This window comes from Salvia hispanica, chromosome 5, assembly GCF_029641045.1.
Source record: "Salvia hispanica isolate PSC_SH4W2 chromosome 5, Shi_PSC_v1, whole genome shotgun sequence".
Lineage (NCBI taxonomy): Eukaryota > Viridiplantae > Streptophyta > Magnoliopsida > Lamiales > Lamiaceae > Salvia > Salvia hispanica.
Genome location: NC_142696.1, coordinates 8,213,016 through 8,236,601, shown reverse-complemented (window position 1 = coordinate 8,236,601; position 23,586 = coordinate 8,213,016). Strand labels below are relative to the sequence as shown.

Here is a 23,586-nt window from a genome sequence, read left to right as displayed (position 1 = left end):
TTTATTTAATTAGAATTTTTATTAAGTTTTATACATCAGGCTAAAGGGGAGTGTTAGGATGTCATTACCTCTTAAAGTAACACCATACCACCATTCCTAGCAATCATTTGCACACGTGGACGAATAATCAACTGCCATGTAGCAATAAAAAAAAGTTCAAGGATAAAAAAAACGGCCAGCAATATTTTATACACTATACAACAATATTTCTCGGACAACAATATCCAACATGCTAGACAGCAATCTATAGATTGTTGTCTAGCGTATTGAATATTGTTGTGTATCGTTTATAATATTGTTGTATATGATTTTAACACAAACCTCAGGCTATATCATGTAGAGTAAAGGCCAAATGTGGTCCCTAACATATGACCGTTTTATCAATTTGGTCTTTAACATTATCTTTTTGATTATTTGGTCCCTCACAAATAAACTCGGATTTGAATCGGTCCTCACTTAACAGAACCGTTTATTTTACACTGTCAACGTTATTTAAAATAAAAACATTAATTAAAATGGTAGATGCCGGAGAGATTATCGTCGCTATTTCTTCGGTAGACTCCTTGCTGCTGCTCCTCCAGCGTCAGCCGCTGCAGATCCTGAATCTGCTCTAGATCGGATCCATCGCAATTGACCGCTCATCATGTGCTTGAAGGAACACCGGATCCTCCATCTCCGGAGCTCTCCCCATCATCTGTTGTTGAATTGGTGGTTGCGGCGCCATTGCATTCGCTTTCTCAAATCCAAACAGGAAATCGGCGTTACTAGACGGCGGCTGCGGCTGAGGAGCCGCTGCCGCCACCGTATGCGGCTGCGCAGTGACAATCGGCGCAGAATTCAACGCCTCCACGAACCTCTCCTTCTCCGATTTAACATCATCGGAGCCGAAGCTCCTAGTCGACGAGCTCAAGCTCTGATTCAGCGTCGGAAAAATGAAAATCCTCAGGCGCGTCGGCTTCGGCAATATCCGGTACAACCGCTCATCCAGATCGTCGTCGTTCGTGACGGAAATCAACGCGTCGAGATCTTCCCCGAGAGCTGGTACTTGAACGAGATGCTCTCGCAATCGCAGAGTGCGGTGAGCTTGGGGAGCAGAGAGCCGAATTTGATGCTGCAATCCACGATGAGGATCTTCGTCTCGCCTCCGATGTACGAGAGCTGGTTACCGTGAGGGGGGGGGGGTGGATCTTCCCGCCGTAGCTGCACATGAACTTGACCTTGTAATTCGGCGGCGACCGATTCCCCTAGAATCCTCCCACGACGGCGGATTCTCGAAGTCGATCTCGCGAGAGCGGAGTTGGAGGAGTCGCCGGATCTATTTTTTAGATGTCAAAAACTGATTAGATGTCATTGACCGTTAGTTTTAGACGGTTCTGTTAAGTGAGAACCGATTCGGATCCGAGTTTATTTGTGAGAGACCAAATAATAAAAAAGATAATGTTAAGCACCAAATTGATAAAACGGTCATATGTTAGGGACCACATTTGGCATTTACTCTATCATGTAATTGTATGCATCATTTTTAATTTTTTTTATTTATGTATATTAATTTAAGGAAATATGTGTAAATTATTTATATTTATAAATAAATTTTCAATATATATGTTAATATATTTAGAGTGAGACATCCTAAAAAGAAAAATGTGGCAATTAGCACGGGAGAGAGAACATTAATTATTAAGTTATAAATGTAATTTAGTATTTTTTGATATGATTGTTATAAAATATTTTTTTATTTTATTATAATATTCATAGTGATATATGCTGCTTATTATTATATTATTAAATAATTAGTATAACCATTACAAATTTATAACTTTTACTTAGTAATTCAAAACATATTTAAAGAAATGCTTACATCACTTAACATTCCTGAGGGAAACATATCAACTATTGGTTTTTAAGTATAATAAATTTTTTTTTGTCATTTTAGTTTATTAATTGAGACTGTTAACTTAATTCTAAAATTTATGTTTTTAGTTATACTTCTTCCGTCCCGGATTAAGAGTCACTTATTATTATGGAAAGTGTTGAAATGTGTAATAAATGAAGTGAGATGATGGAGTGTTTAATAAATGAAGTGAGATGGTGGAGTGTGTAATAAACGAAATGAGCTGATTGAAGGTGGATCCCTTTTGACTTTTTAATTTTTGTGTTGGTTTATTTTAATGTGGATAATGACATTTTGATGTAATTTTGATGAATAATGGGATAAAATTATAGTATGACCAAATATGGAAATTCTAAATGTAACTCTTAAACTATGACAAAAAGTGACTCTTAATCTGGGACGGATGGAGTAATTGCAATTTCAAATTTTATAAACTACTGGTTAGTTATTGTTTTTCTTATGTTTTTGTTTGCATTCATAAATACTTATATTTTATTAATCAAAACTGGTGAACTATTTATTTGTTCAAATAGTTTACTTTTTTTTTCTTTTATAAATAGTAGTGTTACATTTTTCTTTATTTGTATGCCTCATTCTATTTCATCCACACATCTCTTTTATTATTTCTTTAATTTTATACTACTACACTCATATCAAATATTTAAATAGTATACAATCATCTGCTAAAATATGAAATGTTTCATTGAGAGTGAGTTGAGAGAAGTACAAATATCTTTTTGTTGTTTATAATATTACAAATACTTATTTTAATTAGTTCTTATCTGTAAATATATTTTTATACTTATTTACTCTATATTCTTTATATTAAGTTAATATATCTTCATTATATGAAAATCTTTTATCATGTGCATAGCACATGTGTTAACACTAGTAATGTTTAATGCTTCACTTTCTTATTTCAAATGAAATCAGAATTTCCAAAAGGGATATTGACATAAAGTTATTTATCACACCTTAAGATGTACTCTCTCTGTCCGTGAATAAGAGTCTCATTTTTCCATTTTAGTCCGTCCGCGAATAGAAGTCCCAATTCACTTTTACCATAAATGGTAATAGGGTCCCACCTTCCACTAACGCATTCCACTCACATTTATTTAAAACTAATATATACAAGTATGACCCATGTTCCACTAACTTTTTTTCCACTCATTTTTCTTAACATTTCTTAAAACTCATGCCACCAAGAAATGAGACTCCTAATGACAGACGGAGGGAGTAATGTGCAAGATTATTTTTACCCTTTTCCGACGAGGGAGAGAATGGCAGTCTATTACACACACACAGAGATAACGAGAGGCCGAACTATGTAAATACTCCCTCAATCCTATAATCTGTCATACTTTTCTTTAGTTTGTCCCACAAAGAATGTAAAATTTCCATATTTGGAAAAAATTGTCACATTATTAAAAATATACTATTATTTTCTTTCACCACTTAACACATAAAACATCTCCTAAAATCTTGTGTCATTATCCAAATATGTCATCTTATAAAACGGAGTGAGTACTAAACAGCCATCACACGATGCGCATGTAGTTAGATAATGGATAACATACATCACAGCAGCAATCAAGAATATCATGCAGCTGCAATTATTTGCCGCAAAAAACAGAAAGGAAAATAAAATAAAATAAAAAATATGTTTCAATTTTTTAGTATCCAACACTGAGCACACCATATCAACTCTCCATGTGATACAAATTTTACCTATCTAGGTGCTTATACCATGCAAAAGCAGCAGAATGTATCCACTATTTCACATAACAAATGCATAGAAATTTCATGTGAAAGTAAGAACACCACAAAAGAAGTAGATGTACTCCTATAACAAAAAACTAATCATAGAACAGAAAATATAAGAGATTCTAGGATATATCGACCAGACAAATTGTTCACTACATTAACAAGAGAGAATGACAATGTAGATAACCTCAAGTATTATAAACAAGCTATGGTAAACTAACTAAAATTCAGTACACCTGAACGAGGGGCACGTCTACTGAGGCCAGGTATTGACATATCAACTGAAATCATTTTCTCACATCAGAAACACCTGAAACCATTGCAATGAAAAGAATGCATGTATAATCTATATGCCCATTAAAAAGTACGATAAAAATAGCACAAAACTCTGTCCATGATTACCTGTAAACGGCCTTTTTTTATGAAACCTGCCAAACAAAGAAATATAGTTTCTAGATATTGAGAGCCGCAGGAAAAGCTCACAAAAGATAACAGTGTCCATCAAACCCCAAGCATTAATGTTCACAGATCAAAGAGACACGAGCAAACTCACTAGACCCAGCTCCACATGGACCAAGTCTAAGAACTAAGAGCGGAATGATAATCTAGTTTGATTTCCCTTCCCATTTTTCTATTCAAAAACCAGAAAATATAGCAAAGGGAAATCCACATCTTTGCAATGCAACAAAGAAGTTAGCAACTATTGCTAAGAAATAACAATAGATGGAAGGACAAGTGATGATTAATTATAGAACTACAAGAGACATAATTTAAGAGTTTGGCAGGCAAAAAGAGAGAGCTAACGAGATTAGGACTAATGGCAAGGCTAATAACAGGCAGTATCGGGTGAGAGGAGATAGAGGTATATCCTAGAGAGCTTAACCAAGTAGGATCCTGAAATATATACAAGCTGCAGAAAGAAAGGACTCGAATGTATTGAGGTAATAGGTAGAGCAAGAATGAGCCAGCCCACATAAAGTTTGAGAGAGCTTTATAGCTAATCCAACCGCAACAAACACCCTAAGTCAAGATATTTTCAACTGACCAAGGGCAATATCAACGACCATGTTAGAGCTATCCAATACCATGGCAGCATACGCTCGCCCTTACCCTTACCTTTTCCTTCTACTAACAACTGTACAGGCAAAATATCCATTTCTGACCCACCAAATAGAAACAGAAACAGAAACACCAACCAACCAAGCCCATCCAAACAGAATTACCAATATCCAGATACCTTCCCCAAAAGTCAACCAATCCAGCCATCAAATTTCCAGAACTTCACAAACAGCACCACTTCTAAACACAAAGCAAACAAGGCAAGTTAGCCTACAGATAGACCTTATTCTTTATACTGAGTCTACAACTAACCACCTAAAACAGCAGATAAACTTCTTCCCTACTTACAGGAGCACTGAGCAAACTCAGCAGTTTCGTCATTCATCAGTAATATCAAGGTTGAGGATGCGACAAAGGTTCTTTGTCGCAGAGTCAGTCCTGTCCAACAGATGGCCAAAAGAAGGGGGGTCAAATGCATCTCTAGGATAACTAGGTGAACTTGGATCATATTCATAAAGATCAATGGGTGATGGACTACGGCCCCTGGTGGGAGAAGCAGGTGCAGATTTGGCAATTGGACGCATATTGACTTCTGATGCAAAGGTAGGCAAGTCGAGGGAAACAGTTCTTTTGGGGTGCACTGAGAACTTCGGTAAAGGCAATGAACTCGGTGGAGGGCTTATACAATAAGCAGGCCCAGCCCAACGTTCAGAGAAATGTACTTTCCCCACATCTTCGAATTTGATCTTAATTGGGATAGCAACCATACGGGTTTTGGCATTTGGTTTCCGGTCCTTTTTGTTTTCACTAGAAGTTGGAGAGGGGGTTCTGGGTGACAAGGGAGTAGATAAGGAATCGGAGTGGGAGTAAGATCTGAAAGGGGTCGGAAGTAACCCTTCCCCAGCCCGAAATGTCGAGCAACTAATTCCCCTAAAATTATCAGAAGCCGCCGAACCAAATGAATCGAACTTTGACGAATTATGGCGACGATTCCTACCATAATATTGATGGTGATTTCTATGATGAGTAGCAACAACTAGAGTCTCCATCTCAAATCCACTCAATGAGTCAATTCAATTTTTTCCCCTTCTCTCCTAACTGCTCATAATCACATGTAAAACAAACTCCAAATTGTCACATAACAACAATCACATCTCCGGGAAAAAAATTAAAACAATACTAAACGACCGTAAACTTCAGATCGCCTCCAAAACCACCCAAATCTGAGCAAATCAAAACCAATTTTCAGTAAACCATACCCACGCATCAAATCCACATCAATCGCCTTCTCACACTTGAGTTTCTGCTTCAGATCTACACGCAACAAACAAGAGCAAACGCAAAGCGAAAATGACGACATAGATTCGAAAATAAAATCCAAAACGAGAATTAAGGATAGAAGCTCAACACATAGAAACACGAAAGCAAAAAAATAAGCAGCAAAAGGATCCAAATCGAGGAATACCTGATGGTTGGAGTGTAGCGAGGTCAATCTAAGAGTTAGATTTCTTCTTTCTCGCTCTACAGAATACAGCACTGATTACGTTTGCGAAGAGAGTGGAATATAGGAAAGTGAATAGTGAGGGGAGAAATGGGAATCAATACACACAGACACAGGCGAGCTTTTGCTTTGAAATCATCTGCGAAAGGAGAAATCGCCGGATCTCAAATGTACTTTTAATTTGACTGCCAATTATTACTGACATCAAAGTCCCTATACAATCGTGGATGGACGATTCTGCCCTTGATTTAAATTCGATGCTGCAAAATTGATGACATACCATTTTTTTCACTCCTTCCTCTCAATATATTCATTGAACCTAAATTCATACTATTTCTACAAATTTAAGTTTAATTTTTTATTCTTTTGATCATCATCTACTTTATAAAAGTTAAATACCAGAATTGGGATGAGATAGGATTTTGGGAGGGTAAGGCTTGCAAATTCAGGTAGCCCACGGGTACCCAAATTCGAAATTTCAAAAATATCATATCCAATATCCGACCTATATGTGAATTTGGATACCCTAATATCTGATGTGAGTACCCAAACCCAATTAATCAGGTACCCATAAACTCGAAATTATTATATTTCAAATTTAATCTATTTTTACAAATTATATTGGGATGAGAATAGAAATTATTAAAAATAACGCAATACCACTATTTATTGACTATTATTAAAAGTTTGAACTTCAATTCTAATGTTTTAGCTTTCTCTAGATTATGATTCTATGACCATATAAATATATAATAGACGTCAGAAAAATAGACATTATTTAACTTTAAAATAAGAAAAAATTTGGCATAAATTGAAACTCAGAAGAGATTAAAATATTTTTTTTAATTTTTAAATGAACATGTAAATGAAATGGAGAAAGCATAATTATATATTGAAAAGATAAAAAGTAAGAACATAAATAATGCAGCATAATGTTTAAATAAAACAATACACAAATATAAAGGACTATTAAAGTGTAGATAATAGAATAATAAAATGTCAAAGCAACCCTAAATCGGTTAGCATTATACTAAAATAATTCATAAATCTAAATGTGATTAAATTTACCCTACGCACCGTAGGCCCTATACTAAATAAAAATATTTATCACAAATACATAATTAATCGGGTTTTATCGTGTAGTTGGGTACCCTAATACAGATTTCGGGTACCCTAAACCCGAAAAATCCTAACATTAACTACCCAAATATGTACCCGAACCCATAATTTCGGGTTTCGCGTACCCAAAACCTGTCGGATACTGGGTCGGGATCGGGTATACCCGAAATTCGAGAACCAAATTTGCACCACTAAGTTTTGTTTTGTATGTTAGGTATAGATGGAGAGGAAAGTATAAACAATAATATTAAAAAATAAAATTTCTAAAAGTTAAAAGTCTTAATGTATGTAAGTTACTTCAACTCCTTTACGGTGTACTGCTTCAAATCATCCAACCCCAATAGGCAGGTTTCTCGCCCTTTACGTGTTGTTGTTGTGAAAGTTCAATTTCGTTGATTCTATAGTAGTTGGTATTCACCATTGACGATAAATCCATAATAGATAAGGAGGCACATTATCCGCTCGATGTTCCAGGTAGCCAAAACAACCCCAAAGGTCGTCAGAGCATATCAAGTGAAGCGATGTCTTCAACGAATCTGCCTGGCCATCAAGGGTGGTCCCGCCAGGTCTTGCAACTTTAACAACTGTCGGACACCATCGCCTAGTTGGTGGCTATCACTGTTGCAACTCTGCCCCTCTGAAACCAACTGCGCATTTTAACTGAAAGTTGTTAGTGGACAAGTAAATCTATATAATTGTTAAAAAAAAGTAAGTCTGTGTAATTATCTACTCCACAATTATTTATGCAGATTTGAAATATTTTACTCCCTCCGTACCATAATAGGAGTCACTCTTGTTGTGGGCACGGGTTTTAAGAAAAGTAAGGAATAGTGGGTTGAAAAAGTTAGTGGAATATGGAGCATTTTTTTAATATTGCTTTTATAATAAAATGTGAGTGAAGTGAGTTAGTAGAATGTGAAGTGAAGTGAGGTAGTAGTACGTGGGACCGACTTACTATTTATGGTAAAAAAGTGAAATGTAACTCTTATTGTGAGACGGACTAAAATGGCAAAATGTGACTTTTATCGTGGGTTAGAGGGGGTATGTGCTAATTTAGTCTTAGACTAATCCTTAATAATAAAAGTGCACTTATTATGATAAACTTTAGTACTAGTAAGTAGTAAATGGACGACGAATTGTATTAAAAACTATACGCATCGAAAATCATGCATCGTTTGACCACGTGTGCTTGAATATGTGTATTGAGAGGTTTTATAGGAAAACAATATAAAACTAAAGCATCCACAATAATTTAATTAAGATTATTTACATAGAAAAGAAAACTACATATTTGATCTAGTTTATATATACGAGCGTCGGAGATGGAAATCGATCGGACTAACTCTACGGGAGAAGCAGGTGGCGACGACGACGACGCAGTCACGATAGGAGAGGCGCTGGAAGCGACAGCCCTCTCCGCGGGAAACAAGGCGATTGACAAGAGTGACGTTGCCGCGATACAAGCGGCAGAGGATCGCGCAACCGGGCTTGGCCACCTTGTGCCCGGTGGCATCGGCGCAGAAGCTGAATCTGCGGCCGCATACAACATGAAGACTACGAGGGGTGAAGAGAAGACCACGCTCGCTGACGTTTTGACCGTAAATAATATTTTGAATTTGAAAATGTGATGGATTTGTTCTTTATATTTATGTGTGATTGATTTTGTAGGATGCTAGTGAGAAATTGGTGGGCGATAAGGCGGTGACAAGGGAAGATGCGCAAAGGGTGATATATGCGGAGCTGAGGAACAATGATGATCAACCCACGAACCCAGGCGGCGTCGCCGCAAACGTCGCGGCCGCTGCCAGGCTTAATCAGAAGTGATTCTTTTTTATAGGAAAATGAATATAAATTTAATGATACTGTCAAGACCCTTTGGCCTCGGATATCAACGACTTCACTACTAGGTCAACTCACACACATGACAAACATGTTCTTTTGTATTCCCATCCTTCCGTCCCACTCTAAGTGGAGCATTTTTAAGTCCGCACGAGATTTTATGTAATGTTTTTTTGTGAGTAAAGTGTAGAGAATAAAGTAAGAGATAGAGAAAAAGTAGAGAAAGTGATGTTTCTATATTTAGAAATGTGTCATTTAGATTGAGACATCCCAAAAAGAAAAATGCATCAATTAAAGTGGGACGGATGGAGTATGTAAATATGGTGGATACTTGCTAATGTTGGAGTACGTTTTATTTTGTTCAATTTGATGAAGTATTTGTCAACCTTTGATGTGGTTGATTTTGTCTCTTTTGTGATGATTTTAATCAAAAAAATAAAATAAAAAACTTGGCAAGTTCATGTCAATTTAAACACACTTCTCCCATCAACTTCCTCAGTCATAACTCATAACACTTCGGTCAACCCACTCTTGATACCTTTGAATGCTACTTCTGCATTAGATAGGGCAACCTTTTTGTTTTTTCTTCTTGAGGTACCAAATTTCCACAAATGAAGGTGATATATCCCGATATGAATTTCTTGTTCAGATTTCTAGCATAATCTGCATATGTGTAGTCCTGAATCTCCAAATGATTATTCTTCCTGAACATGATCCCATGACTAAACATCCCTTTAGTATCCCATAACTATCGCGCAACTTCAAGATGATCAATTTGTGGTTGAAACATGAACTAGAAAACTACTCTAACTACGTGTGCATTATTAGTTCTAATGTAAAAAAACTAGATTAACTCGATGAATGGCACTGTGTAGTATAGCATTGGAAGGATTCACATTGGGAATCATCTCTCATCCTAGTAACGAACGAGAATGTTCAAAATGACACATTTTATTTTTTTTGGATGTCCACTCAAAGTGATACATTTCTAAAAGTGGAAACATTGCTCCTTCCATCCCATAAAAATATGAACACTTTTCTTTTTTGTCTGTCCCATAAAAATATCTCGTTTCCTTTCATATACATTAAATTCATTTAAATCTTATACCAGTATGATACATCATTAAACACTAATAATAATGTGGGTCCCACTATCCACTAACACTATTTTAACTACTCTTCTCCTCATCTCTCTTACTTTATCATTTATGTATTAATTCCCGTGTCGTTCCAGATGTCCTTATTTTTTTGGGACGGATAGAGTAATATTTATTCTAATTTATGTACTCTTTACTTAACATACTAAACAACAGTATATTAAATATTGTGCTGAAATGGAAATGATTCGCCTTAAATGGAATGGAGGGAGTAAGCATACATTAGACTTAATAATTATTACTCCGTATTTCTCAATCTTTGTATTTCACTAGCCACCCACTATTAATTACTCCCTCCATCCCACAAAGTTTGTCCCAGTTTGACCCGGTGCGATTTTAAGAAATTGTTTGACTTTGTATTAAATGAAGATGTGTAGTGGAATAAGGGTTCCACATTAAGGAGATGATGAGTGTATTTAATGTCTATTTTTGGAAAAATTCCAATTCGGACAAACTTTGGAGGACGGACCTAAAACAAAAAATCGAAAATTGAATATTCAACCGAACCTAACCGAAATTTACTTTAAAGATTTGAGTTTTTTAATACTCATAATTTAAAGATTCAATTTAATACATTTACTTTTTCAAAATTGTTAACGATTTGTTAGGGTGAAACAAAAAACCAAAAATCGAATATTTGAAACGAACCAAACCAAAATTTTGAAATTTCAGTTCTGAGTTTTTTTTAATATAATTTTAAAATTCAATATAATACATTTATTTTATCAAAATTGTTATCGATTTGTTAAATCAATTGTCTACTATACGAGAGAATACGCAATGGTGAATATCTAGAGTTATACCCATCTGAGTTAGTGTTGTTCGGGGTTTTTATTTTTTAGTTGTAAATTTAGAATCTAATCCTATAGATTTACACGCTATTCAAATCATCACTCTATTTAACACATTCTACAAACTTTTCTCTTTTAAACTTTTTAAAATATAAGTACATCAAGTCCTATGTCATCCCAACAATGTATATCTAACCTAAATAAAGGGAGTAGTTATGCAAGGCCAGTCATTGAAACATCAAAAGCTAGCACAATTGATTAAGATAGAATCTGGACTTGTAAAAAGATATTTTCAAATATGTAGGATATCAAACGGCGCAATCCAAATTAACAAAATCATCACAAATGCAATTATTACTGATCAAGGATCACAAACATTATAAGTTTATCAAAAATTTTATCGACTTGCGTCCCAGACCAAATTGCAAGAACAAAACTGAAGCAGAATCCGAAATTCAAATCTTCAACAATAAAAAAACTCAAGACATATATAATTGATAGAAAGCCTAGATATCCATAAGACAGAGAAACTAGATTCTTATCGCTTCTTTGAGACACCAACAGTCTTTCCCCTGCGACCAGTAGTCTTGGTGTGCTGACCACGCACACGAAGGCCCCAATAGTGACGAAGACCACGGTGGTTCCTGCAGTTATCAAATACAAGATACAAAAATAAGGTGAAGATCGACTTGTTAATACAAAAACACATGGATGTTTGAAGAATCTGACCTGATCTTCTTCAAGCGTTCAAGGTCGTCCCTGAGCTTCATGTCCAAGGCGTTGGACGTCACTTGGGAGAACTTACCGTCCTTGTAATCCTTCTTCCTATTCAGAAACCAGTCTGGGATCTTGAACTGGCGGGGATTCGCCACGATCACCATTAAGCTATCTAACTCAGCAGCAGTCAACTCGCCAGCCCTGTATAAGCCATTACAAACAACTTTTACGCATTTTACTACAAAACACTCAAACATGGCAAGAATACATAAAAGTAAAACATCATTTAATTTCAGAAACATAAATAAATATATACCAGCAACCAAGTCCAAATAGTTAAAAAAAATTCAACAAGATTAAACATAAATCTAACTCTGGATGACGTAGATATAAATCATAAATCATTATCCTTTAGATTAAAACACAATTATTTCAAAAATTCTTACTGTATAAGACAGTTGATTGTAAACAGAAGAGACTGTTTTGAAATACAAATTTTGGATGAATAAACACAGGAAATAAACACAGTAAACACAGGAAATAAAACTGTGACCGAAGGCATGACTAGGAACCTCAAAAACGCACAAAATTCAGTTCAAAGTGCATAATTTACCTAGTAAACCTAACATCTAAGGTACCTTTTGTTATGACTCATTATCATATAATTATCTATTTTAATATGACAGGTGGCTATGACTCATTATGTTTGTTACATAATCTTTTACTCCCTCCCGTACCACAAATGATGTCACACTTTCCTTTTTAGTTTGTCCCACAAAAAATGTCACAAAAAGTTCTCTCTCACATGAATATAAAAACTATATTTTCTCTCTCTATTTAACACACAAAACAAAACCTCCTAAAATCCCGGCCGACAAGTGTGGGATCTTTTGTGGGACGGAAGGAGTATTATGTAAGAACACACAATAAAAGATATACTATTTCAGTGTCCTAAAAATAGAAATTCTTTCCTTTTTAGTCCGTTTTCTAAAAATGCAAATGACCCCAAAATCCGTAACACTAATTTCACTACTTTTTCTGAAACTCTCTCTTAATTTATCTATTTTATTTCTTCCACTCTCTTTACCAATTTTGCATTAAAATCTGTTTCATTTACAGAGTTCCTAACTCTTTTCCAGGAAAAGGAAGGAGTAACAGATTTCTTAATCATATTAAATCAAATCTAGCAAGCAACCTATGAAATTAGGAGTGCAAATACAGCGAATCTAGTGAATGAGAAACCAAAATCGAAATATTAAATTGGAGTGTGAGAAAGAGTGAAACCTCTTGTTCATGTCGATATCAGCTTTCTTACATACAATGTTGGAGAAACGGCGACCGATACCCTTAATCGAGGTCATGGCGAACATGATCTTCTGCTTGCCATCGACGTTTGTGTTCTGCACACGCAGAATGTGCTGGAAATCCTCGTTTGCAACAAGCGACTGCAAAATTGAACAAACGAATCAATATCCAGAGAAGAACATATCGCAGAAATCACACGGTGATAATTTCACAGAGACGAACCATTGGTGTGGACTAGGGTTCCCTGAGCCGTCGAAACTCTGATGAAGAAATTTACAAAACCCTGAAACGAACCATAATTTATACGAACCCTAAGCCCATAAGTTTGGGCTCCTAATAAATTGGGCCGAAATATGAGAAAATTAACATTAATCGCTTACTAAATTTTGGTCATAATAATTGAGTTATACTACTGATTAGTAAAATTAACCCGACTTTACTTGAATAAAAGCCGTCTGTTAGAAAAATTTATAGCAATATCATTTTTCTTTCAAATAAAACACGCTCATAAATGTGCAATTGATTATTAATAAAAGATTGCGCATTACATGTTCTGATCAATTATAACTAAAAAAAGAATCGTAGTCAAATTGCACATAAATATCAGGTTAAAAGCAAGATTATGTTTAATATTGCAGCAAAAAAAGGCGATTCAGTCCACACTCTGGTCCGACGTCAAGGTTATGTTTAATATTTTGATTATACAGTATGTAGTTTTCATTATTCTGAAGTTCTTGTATTAAAATAAAGAAGGAAATTGTTATTTGTTTTAGGGTATTATTTTCAAAGCATTGGCGACAAAACAATAATAGATAATTTCATATATTCTGTATATTCTGTTAAAAAAACGTTTTTTTTTTATTAAAAATGAAATATTTTCTAAAATGGAAACAATATCATTTCTATTTTTTTATTTCTTTTCATTAACTCACAAAATAATACTACATGAAATCTTATGCCGAAAACCAAATATTTTATATTTATTGAGACGGAGAGAGTATAATTTTAATTGCAAAATAACAATGTCAAAACTAGTAAATAGATGTTAAACCAAAGAATACAGATAGACCGTAAAGCTTCTAGACTAAGCAAAGAGATGAATGGAATTAATTAAACTGAAACAAAGGAGTCTTAAAGCTTATGAAAACCAAGGGAAAACCTAGTTGATAAGAACTAGTTTTGCATGGTTATGAATCTTATGATAGCTTCAATACATGTAGTCATGCTCAAACTTAAATTAATTTAATTATATTAAGGATCGTATTTGTTTTATATTCATCATCTATTGAACACAATCTATAAAATTTTACTATGAAGTTTGCGGCCCTTTTCAGGAAGCCCAACCACATTTTAAGTTCCGGCCCAATATCCACTTCGACTTTGGTTGCCCAATTCTTGGAACCCTAGACACGTGTCACCTTCTAGGAGGTTTGGGCTCGCCGACTCCTTTTAGCCTCGGTGACCCTTCTTTCTCTCTCTTTTCTCTCTCATGCAACATTTCTCTTTCTCTATACAAGGTTTCCAGCCTAATTTTCTTGATTTGTGTGTGAGCTTGAGGGTTTTTTACATTGTTCGTTCTTCTTCGCGAGTGTGAGGGTTTTGTGGTGAGAAGCTATTGCGTGGCCAAAGTGTGGATGTGGATCTAGGGTTATGATGTGATAAGCTTGAGATAGTGTGCTCTGTCTGTGTCTTTCATTAGTGGGCCGAATATCACTATATTTCTTGTGTCTTGAATTAGTAATAATAATATATTTTGTGTTTCAAGCTAATCTACTTGAGAACTTCCAACATTTGAATGCGATGTTATGATACAAATTTGAAAAAAATTATAGAAACGTGAATTAAATAAGATAATCAAACAAAATTTTGTTAAATGAGGTATTGTAATATGCATCTACTAGTACTAGTATCATCGAAATGTGACTTGAATTTATAGTCAACCAAGATAACAAAATGAAACTCTGTAGACTAATTCATAATTTTATTGGCGTTTTCCCCATTTATATATATATATATATATTTAGTTGGAATACAAAATTAAATAAGCACAATCTCCATCAAACTTGCATTTCACTAATAAAAATGATATCTCTGCTCCAGAGCCACTCTCCCATTATTCACAACTTATCTTCTTCATTTTATTCCCCACAAATTCCTGCAATTTCCAGCTCAAAGCTCTCTTCGCTTTTCAAGAATTCCCACATTAGCAGAAGCAAAACAACCATTATTAGGAGGAGCGAGTTTGGCGATGGAGTCGACCCAGTTCAAGAACCCTCCTTCTTCGACGAAAACGGCGTCGTACAGGACATGGATAGCTATCTCAATTATCTCTCCCTCGAGTATGAATCCGTTTGGGACACCAAACCTTCTTGGTATATAACCTATTTCCCCTTTTCTCTCATACTGTAATATTATTTAATATATTAAAAAAAACCCTGCCTTTTCATTCCTTGAAATTTTATTTTATTTTCCTTCAAATAATGATTTTAATACATTTTGTTAGCTTATTGTGCAACTGGTTTGAAGTTGGAAGTTATTGCAATTTTACTTGTCCATGATTACTGAAAAAATGGCTTTACCACTTAATTTGTATTTACCACTAATTAAGCTATATGAAGTAGTAGATCCATTGGAGCTCTATGGAATAATCTTAAATGTAATATGAATATTTTGACAAGCTTTCTCTAGATGGATCCTTATACCCAAGACTGCTTTTTTGAACTTCCTCAGTTCTCAATGTAATGTGATAGTCTTTTCTTTGAGTTGGTTATAGCACTTCAGAAGAATGATTTTGCCTTGTTCTCATCCTCTAAGCCGGCGTCTATATTTTCAAGATCGTCTATAGATTAGCTCAATTCATCCTGCTGTTCACTTATTTATCCCGTTGTCATCTCAAAACGATAGGAGTACAACTTCTGCGTTTTGTACAACCTGTCTCCTAGAGATTTTGTAATGTAGAGTTTCTCTTGCTTCCCCCATGCGGAGGTCTCCTGCCACACTTTGTGCTGGACTTTATCGCTGAGACGAAGGACAAAGGCACTGTGTCTGTGTGCCTTCTCCATCAACTCCCCTTTCTTGGATGGGGATTTCTCATCTCCTTCTTCTTCCTTCTTCTTTGGATCCACTATCAAAGCCTCAGCCAACCCTTGTTGAATTAGCGTGGCCTTCATTTTTATCCTCCACAAACCGAAGTCGTTCTTGCCAGAGAATTTTTCAGCCTCAAACCTTGCAGTTGCCATATAAATGTTTTGATTGAATGATCGACAAACTGCAATGCAAATCGATTCAAAAACACAAAGGAGTTTTACGTCGTTCGATTGTAAGATCTATGTTCACAGACAAAGGATGATGATTTTTATTCAACAACAGTCAACAAACCACATGTCTTGGTTACAAAAAATGTAACTAGAACTGGCATCAAGATAATCCAAAACCCCAACAAGGATTTCTCTCTTTTGTTTCCAGCTCCATCCGTTGCAACTACAAGCTTCAGCAGATTAACGGTTTAACAGCTTCCATATGTAACACTTTAGTCTTTCTATTGCTATTTGCACAGCCATAACATCAATACTTGTTGTGTGGTCTTGAAGAACCATTGGTTGTGAAATATGTTAATGTTCTTATTTGGGAAAATATCAGTCTATGCCCCAATTTTCAGCCACTTCTTAGTTTACTTTCCAACCTAAGTTGTATTGTTATTTACATTCCTAATGTTTCAGGTGCCAGCCATGGACAATTCTGCTGTCCGGAACTGGAATAATTACAGCCAGCTGGCTAATTTTGAACTCAGTCGTGGTTACTTCAATTGCAGCAACCCTAATTTGTTTGTGGTGGTACATATTTCTCTACTCTTATCCAAAGGTATGGCTACCTCAATATTCTCATTCATACTCATGTATTTCTCTTCACATCAAAGTTAATGCTGCTAGTTTTCATGACTGCAAGTATACTTCAATCTTCTGCTGCTCCTCTAGGCTCTAACTGATAACCACATCCTCTGCTTGATACTAAAGGAAGTTCGCTTTGTTCTTTACTCTCAGGCATATTCGGATATGATCACAGAGCGACGGAACAAGGTAACAAGTGGCCAGGAAGATACGTACGGGATGAAAACAGGAAGACGAAGCTGAAGGCGGAACAAACCTTTTTTGGTCAGGAGGAAAATCTGTAGTACTTTTCACAAGTATTGTTAATATGTTCTCTCTAGTAACTACTGATGATATTTTCTCGAAATATACTGTGTATTATACTAATAAAGTTAGTAGTATTTCTTAACAACTGATGGGATTTCGAATTTCACTGAAAAGCTTGCCTACATTGTGTGTCAACGAATGTCACACACTATCATTGCAAACCATCATATTTTTAGATTTATTTTTGCCAATATACTTTTTTATGCATACACATTTCATGATCTATTTAATGAAACATCATATTATTTCGCGTTCGACTAAAATAAAAGAATTTATGAAAGATTATAGTAATAAATACACGATAAATACTACCATACCTACATCATGAAAATTGCCTGTAAATAAAATTGAGGCCAAAATCATCAACTTACTCAACACGCAACGTAAATGTCACAGAGGAAATGAACGCTGACGACAACAGCCACAGAGTTAAAATACATCTGTATCATTACACTTTTCCAGATACGTGCGTACACATAGCTTATAATCGAAGGAGACGGTTACACGGGGAATTGAATCCGAGACCTCTTCCTTTGACAAAGATCCTGTCTTTACATTTCCAAACATGCTAAACTTAGTCATCCTTGGGGGCACCTGTCAGTAGAAGCCTCTCTTCAGCTTGTTTCCCTTCGGACATCATCTCCTCAGCTAGCAGCGACTGCAGATCACTACCGTTGGCCAGGCTGTTGAACTCAACAGCTTTGGAAGGCATTGTTGGATATCGTCGTTGGGCAAAAGTCATCAGCCTTTTGATAGATTGTAAATACTTACGGGTAGTCTCATCATTCATGATGTGTGCCACACTGTTTGTGTAGATCTTCTCACGTGCAGAACGTTCGTGGATACCAACCATAGTAACTCCAATGGGCCAGGGAGCATTCCCGATGGCCATTTTAATGTAGTGATCCATCGCAGCTAGGTAGTCCCGTTTCATACAGCATTTGACAACAATCATCAATGCCTGCCGGATATCATCAGGAAGAACCTAGAAACGAACAAAGGCAAACATAAGTCATTGAGTCCTAAGTTTGTCTGCACCTTCAAAATAAATCATCACTTGTATGGGCAGCCAGCAATATAGACAGAAAACAAATAGTATATGCTCACTATTTTTCAACCTCTCTCACCAATAATTTTTATCCTTACCTTTACAGATCAATGATAAATCACATATCACTAAAATTATAAAGCATCAAAATAAAGAAACAATATTTTCTTTACACTAAAATTGTAATGCATCAAAATATTGTGATTACTTTTTTTTAGAATCAAATTTGTCATTTGTTATACAAGCACTACTGTACGCATTACAGAAGCAGACTCAGAAAAAACTAAGCCTTTTCTTTCGGCACATTGGTCAGAACTTCGTAAAATATTGTTTGCCAGAATCCCTCAAACAAACCTCGACTACCTAACATCTCTAAGCAAGAGAAAAAAAACGCTTTATCCATGTATAGCATAGCTGCTAGTGAAAGCCGTTACAAGTTAGTTGCACATGAATGGAAATTTGACACTGGGTTTTGCTTTAGTCACCTACATGACTGAAAACATAGATCAAGTGTTATCCCATCCTAAACTGAATTCCTCATAAACAAAACTCCAACCGACATTGATGTCCTCCCCATAGATAAACTGAAACAATCTAGCCCAAGCATCAATACAAACTCAAATGCATGAAAAGATGGCAAGTGCTATCTATCCCATCCTAATCAACTTTGCCTAAATTCATCACCATGGCACATGATAATGCCCGTAACTTACAAAGTTGTTAATTACAAGAAGCAGATCCATTTATGCATAACAAGTTTAGAGATAGTAAAATGTTATCATGCCTACGTTGTTCGCACTACATTTCGAGGTAGAACAATATAAATATTTTAAAAGGTATACAAAGTCTATTTGCTTGTACCTACATTCCTACACCTGTTATGCGCTACCACTGCCACTTTCCCGCCTCACACTTTTTTCTACGAATTGTGAAACTGGGATGGTGGTTGTAGCAATAAATTTATCTAACAAGGTTGAAAATAGCTAGTAAATATTGACCATATACCTTTGTTAGAAACTTTTAATGCATCAATTGAGGCTAAATCCAACACCAATTGCTCTAGATTAATCAAACCATCAATTCAATTGTATATAAAGAGGAATGTAAAATCAGAAGAGTGAAAGAAATTACTCAAAACTCACCTTCTTTCTGCAGAATTTGAACAATGGACTCAAATACCGAGCACATTGCTTAAACGTTGCCACCATCGACTTCCCTTTAGCGGTCCTCTTTTCCGTCTCATTCATCTCATCAAGCTCCTGATTCCACTCATTCAACAACTTCTTGAAAAACACCAAAATCTTATCTTCATCGCACAACTCCTCAAAATTCGCCTTCATTCTCTTAATATCCTTGTCGTGATCAACCCCCGAAGATGCCCCGTCGCCGCTGAGATCCTTATCCCCATCCCCACCATCCTCATCCTCGCCTCGATCCTCCCTCGACTTCCTCTTCCTGTCGCTCACAATCCCCGACTTCTGCCGCTTCTTCAGCTCCACAATATCCCGCAGGAAGTCATTCGTCTGCCCTTCCGTCATATCGTCGTCTACCTCGAATAGCCCGGCCTTCAGCACGTACTTGAGGCGGTCGAGCCTCGCCTCGTCGTCTTCGCCGAAGAGCGTCACCGGCTGTTTGAGAAACCGGAGGCGGCGGATCACCTCCTGCTTGGGTAGATTGAGATTGTCGATGTTCTGCTCCTCGACCAGGGATTTGGACGAAGAAGATTCGGGCTTGGATTTGGAGGTGTCGGTGTTGGAATTTGGGTCTGATGAGGAAGATTTCGTATCCTTACTCTGGTGATCTTGCTGCAGCTGCTTCTTGAGGAGGGCTTTGGCTTCGGATTCCCGCTTCTCCTCCTCGCGCAGCCGCTGGAGTCGTTTCTGCTCGATTTCGGAACGCTTGAAAAACTTCTTTCCGCCGACGTCCTGCTCCAGACTCTGCCGTTTCTTCAGCATTTCCTGCTTGAGAATGTCCATAGTGTCGGTTCAATTATGGCGAAGATTGGTTCGATTCAATAAGTATCGATTCAGTTATGGCGAAGATTGGTTCGATTAAAGAGTGCGTAAGTGAAATGTGGATTGGGGATCTGGGGCTAGCTAGGGTTTTCTTCAGGTTTGGGTAGTAGCTTTGTTGAAGAAGGGTATTTTCGTTAATAAGAAACAGTTTAAATTCGGACTTCGATATGGATAATTTGTAGGAGACTTTAGAGCATCCAGTCTCGCTGCGGGCTGCGGGACGAGACCGCAGCGAGATGCTGCTGCGGGTGCTCCGTCTCGTCGCTTAGCTCGGGGGAAGGGGTGGGATGCGGGCTGTCTCGTCACGCGCGTCGGTCACGTAGCGAGCAGTGGTTGGGGCGTGACACCCACTCGCCGACTGTGCGTCGATTAAAAATAGCATAAAATCGACGCCCACTCGCACAGTCGGCGAGTAGGTGTCAATTTTAGGCTATTTTTAATTATTATTTTTTTAAAAAAATCTGAATAATAAAAAAAAAGTTGATCATTTTTTTCGACCATTTTTTTTACACTTTTTTTTAAATTTTTTTTCTTTTTTCCCACTTTCATCTATAAATATAATTCAATTTCCACACACAAACACTACACTCTCACAAACACTACACTTTCACAACACTATCATATCATCTCTTTTTCCTCTCTAATTTCTGCAAAAATGTCCGGTGACGGAAACTCCGGCGGTGAGGGCGGCAACTACGACTTGAACGCGTTTGTTGACTGGGGGGCATGTACAATGTTTTAGGTGCTTCCGGTTCCGGTTCGTCGCCGAGCACCCAAGGCTCGGCGACGCCGGCGTACCAAACACCATCTTTTCCAGTTGATGCATACTATCGTCCTCCCTGGGGTCCGAGGAGCTCACAAAGGCAAGGATTATCTCAAATTAGAGAGGATATTCCAGAGGAACACACTCCGGAGGCGGTGGAGGACGGCGACCGTCATCCATACACACAAGCAGAGACTATGGTTCTGTTCGATGCTTGGATCAATACGTCGAACGATCCCAACCTCGGGAATCAACAAACCCGCAAGTGTTTCCTCCGGTATACGACGTCGGCCGCAAGGGAATAAGGCAGCGAAGGCGGCTAGAGGGGGAGGGGGAGGGGCCGAGGTGAATCAAGCCAGGCGGGTTCCCATGGGCCGCCGTCCTCCCTAATGTCCATGTACTTCACCGCCACGATGGTTGACACTTCCCGCATGACGCCTCCCCAATATCAAGCCCATCTTGTCGGCATTGTGTATCTGACAAATCAATTTGGTATTCAGCCTCCACCTAGCTTGAGGGCACCGCCACCGCCTTCGGGGGATGATTCGCCGGAGGAATAGTTTTTACAATTTAAGGGTACAATTTTTAATTTATAGTACTTTAAATTATGTCTTTTTATTTTTTAGGATTTTAATTATGTGTTTTTTTATTTTTTTTAAGATTTTAAATTGTAATTTTCTTTTATTTAATAAAGTGTGTTTTTATTAATTGAATTTGTTGGAAATAAAAATAAAAAATGAAATTGAATGAATAGTTAAGGGATGGGATGGTTAAGAGATGGATAGATGCAAGTGATAGCTCTTAGTTAAGAGATGAGGTAAAAAGTGCAGTGGGGCTCATGAATAGTTAAGGGATAAGACGGTATTGAGACACGGATGCGGATGGCCTAAAGGCCAAATGTGGTCCCAAACATATGGTTGGTTTACGAATTTAGTCTTGAACATTATCTTTTTGATTGTTGAGTCCCTCACAAATGAACTCGGACCGTAATTAGTCCAAAATTGACGACGTCGTTAATAAATATTGGTGATTGCTTTGTAATCCAAATTTGACCAAATTAAATTACTAATTATAATTAGTTACACCTAATTAAAGTCCTTAATTTCTATTAGCAAAAAGTGGAAGCAACATACCTGGAAAATATATTAAAACAAATGCAAACAAAAAAAAACTTTTTCAAAATAAAAAATACAACACTTAGGCAAAATCAAACAAACAACACTTAAAATCACATTTAGAAACAAAAGGAATTCGAAGCATCGTTCATCATTCTTCTTCTCAAGCAAACTTCGTCGAAACTCTACCCAATTCTTCGAAACGACGAACTCGCAACAGCACGCCTGAAAAAGAGTGAATAAACCCAAGGTCACTCGGCTGTACATGCGGAGGAGGAAGGCTGTTTCTTCAGGTCCTGGTCCTTCGACAGCGACTGTAAATACACCCCAATCCCCGCCGCCTCAAAACTCTCCACAACCCATGCCGCCTCAAAACCCTCCTGTACGAGCTCCGCCTCAAAATCATCCGCTTTCAACCTGTGAAGGTAAAATTTTTATTGATTAGGTTTGGGGTTGTGAGATATATATGATTTTTTATTGATTAGTGTTAGGTATCTTGGGTCGATTAACGTATGTGACTGACTTTATAGTAATTTTTTGGGGGAACATATCGAATATTGTTTGTTGTTTGGTCGTGGTGCCCAAATATGGCTACAGATATTGTGATTGAGTGAGGGTAGATCAAAGTATGAGTTATTGGTGTTGTGTGGATCGTGTGTGTCCAGAAAAGTGCAATGTTGTTTTGTTTTTGCTGTGCTTTTTTGTGTTTGGCCGGATTGTGTTCTTTATGAGCATGTAGGGTATGTTCCATTTTTTATTTTGGATTTGTGTGCTCTGCCTTATATTTTATTGTGAATATTTTTGTGCTGGGGGAACAAGCAAGTTGGTGGGGACCAAAGTTGTTTCATATTGCTCACTGCAATTAATTAGGACTAACCTGATATTTTTGGAATATAGATGAGACATTCACAACAAGATTCCACCACTGGTTAACACAATTGGAAAACAATACGTGGGTGGGGAAGTTGAACACATCCATAAATGTGATCCAGACAAGTGGTCAAAGTTGGAAGTTAATGATTCTCTGGAGAAGGTTGTGTTGATGTACGTGGCCTGGACTATTATTTCTTGAAGCCGGGGATGAACATGGATGAAGGGTTGGTTAGGTTTTTGACAATAACTCATCCACGGAGATGGCGGTTTTAGGAGTAGATAGATGTGTTGTGGACTTGTACGCGGTTGAAGCAAACGAGGTTTTACATAGTCAACCCCCCCTGCCTTGGGAAGTTAACACATTTTCAATTATTTTCTTAACTGGTGTGATTAATTATTTTCTTTAAGTGTGTTGGTGCATTTGTGTGGTTGGTGC

The 23,586-nt window shown here is 36.9% G+C and overlaps 5 protein-coding genes and 1 pseudogene across 7 annotated transcripts; 2 read left to right on the top strand and 4 right to left on the bottom strand.

Annotated features, from left to right (window-relative positions):
* Positions 1-128: 128 nt before the first annotated feature.
* LOC148924309 (uncharacterized) lies at positions 129-4,811 on the bottom strand (annotated as a pseudogene).
* On the bottom strand, positions 3,755-6,394 carry LOC125190207 (uncharacterized). 3 transcript variants are annotated; one of them, XR_007170867.2, is made up of 4 exons: positions 6,180-6,394; positions 5,063-6,028; positions 4,058-4,954; positions 3,755-3,965 (listed from the first exon to the last, which is right to left on the bottom strand). XR_007170867.2 is itself a non-coding variant. In XM_048087430.2 (2 exons), the coding sequence occupies exon 2, from the start codon at positions 5,761-5,763 to the stop codon at positions 5,092-5,094; it is 672 nt and encodes a 223-aa protein (XP_047943387.1). In that variant the 5' UTR covers positions 5,764-6,028; positions 6,180-6,393; the 3' UTR covers positions 3,755-5,091. The 3 variants fall into 3 exon arrangements, 1 of the variants encoding a protein (XP_047943387.1); XR_007170866.2 differs by having other exon boundaries at positions 4,058-6,028; positions 6,180-6,393; XM_048087430.2 differs by having other exon boundaries at positions 3,755-6,028; positions 6,180-6,393.
* Positions 6,395-8,610: 2,216 nt separating this feature from the next.
* Positions 8,611-9,536, top strand: RAB28 (responsive to abscisic acid 28). The gene is made up of 2 exons (XM_048083193.2): positions 8,611-8,932; positions 9,003-9,536. Exons 1-2 carry the CDS (start codon positions 8,657-8,659, stop codon positions 9,156-9,158), a joined length of 432 nt encoding a protein of 143 aa, XP_047939150.1. The 5' UTR covers positions 8,611-8,656; the 3' UTR covers positions 9,159-9,536.
* A 1,912-nt stretch (positions 9,537-11,448) lies between these two features.
* Positions 11,449-13,499, bottom strand: LOC125186683 (small ribosomal subunit protein uS13z/uS13y/uS13x-like). Its single transcript, XM_048083097.1, has 4 exons — positions 13,366-13,499; positions 13,123-13,283; positions 11,851-12,039; positions 11,449-11,765 (listed from the first exon to the last, which is right to left on the bottom strand). The coding sequence occupies exons 1-4, from the start codon at positions 13,366-13,368 to the stop codon at positions 11,660-11,662; spliced, it is 459 nt and encodes a 152-aa protein (XP_047939054.1). The 5' UTR covers positions 13,369-13,499; the 3' UTR covers positions 11,449-11,659.
* A 1,696-nt stretch (positions 13,500-15,195) lies between these two features.
* LOC125187577 (spindle pole body-associated protein) lies at positions 15,196-17,421 on the top strand. Its single transcript, XM_048084196.2, has 3 exons — positions 15,196-15,515; positions 16,863-17,004; positions 17,184-17,421. Exons 1-3 carry the CDS (start codon positions 15,226-15,228, stop codon positions 17,271-17,273), a joined length of 522 nt encoding a protein of 173 aa, XP_047940153.2. The 5' UTR covers positions 15,196-15,225; the 3' UTR covers positions 17,274-17,421.
* A 262-nt stretch (positions 17,422-17,683) lies between these two features.
* Positions 17,684-20,542, bottom strand: LOC125190600 (splicing factor Prp18 family protein). The gene is made up of 2 exons (XM_048087931.2): positions 19,527-20,542; positions 17,684-18,321 (listed from the first exon to the last, which is right to left on the bottom strand). Exons 1-2 carry the CDS (start codon positions 20,358-20,360, stop codon positions 17,911-17,913), a joined length of 1,245 nt encoding a protein of 414 aa, XP_047943888.1. The 5' UTR covers positions 20,361-20,542; the 3' UTR covers positions 17,684-17,910.
* Between the last annotated feature and the right edge of the window lie 3,044 nt (positions 20,543-23,586).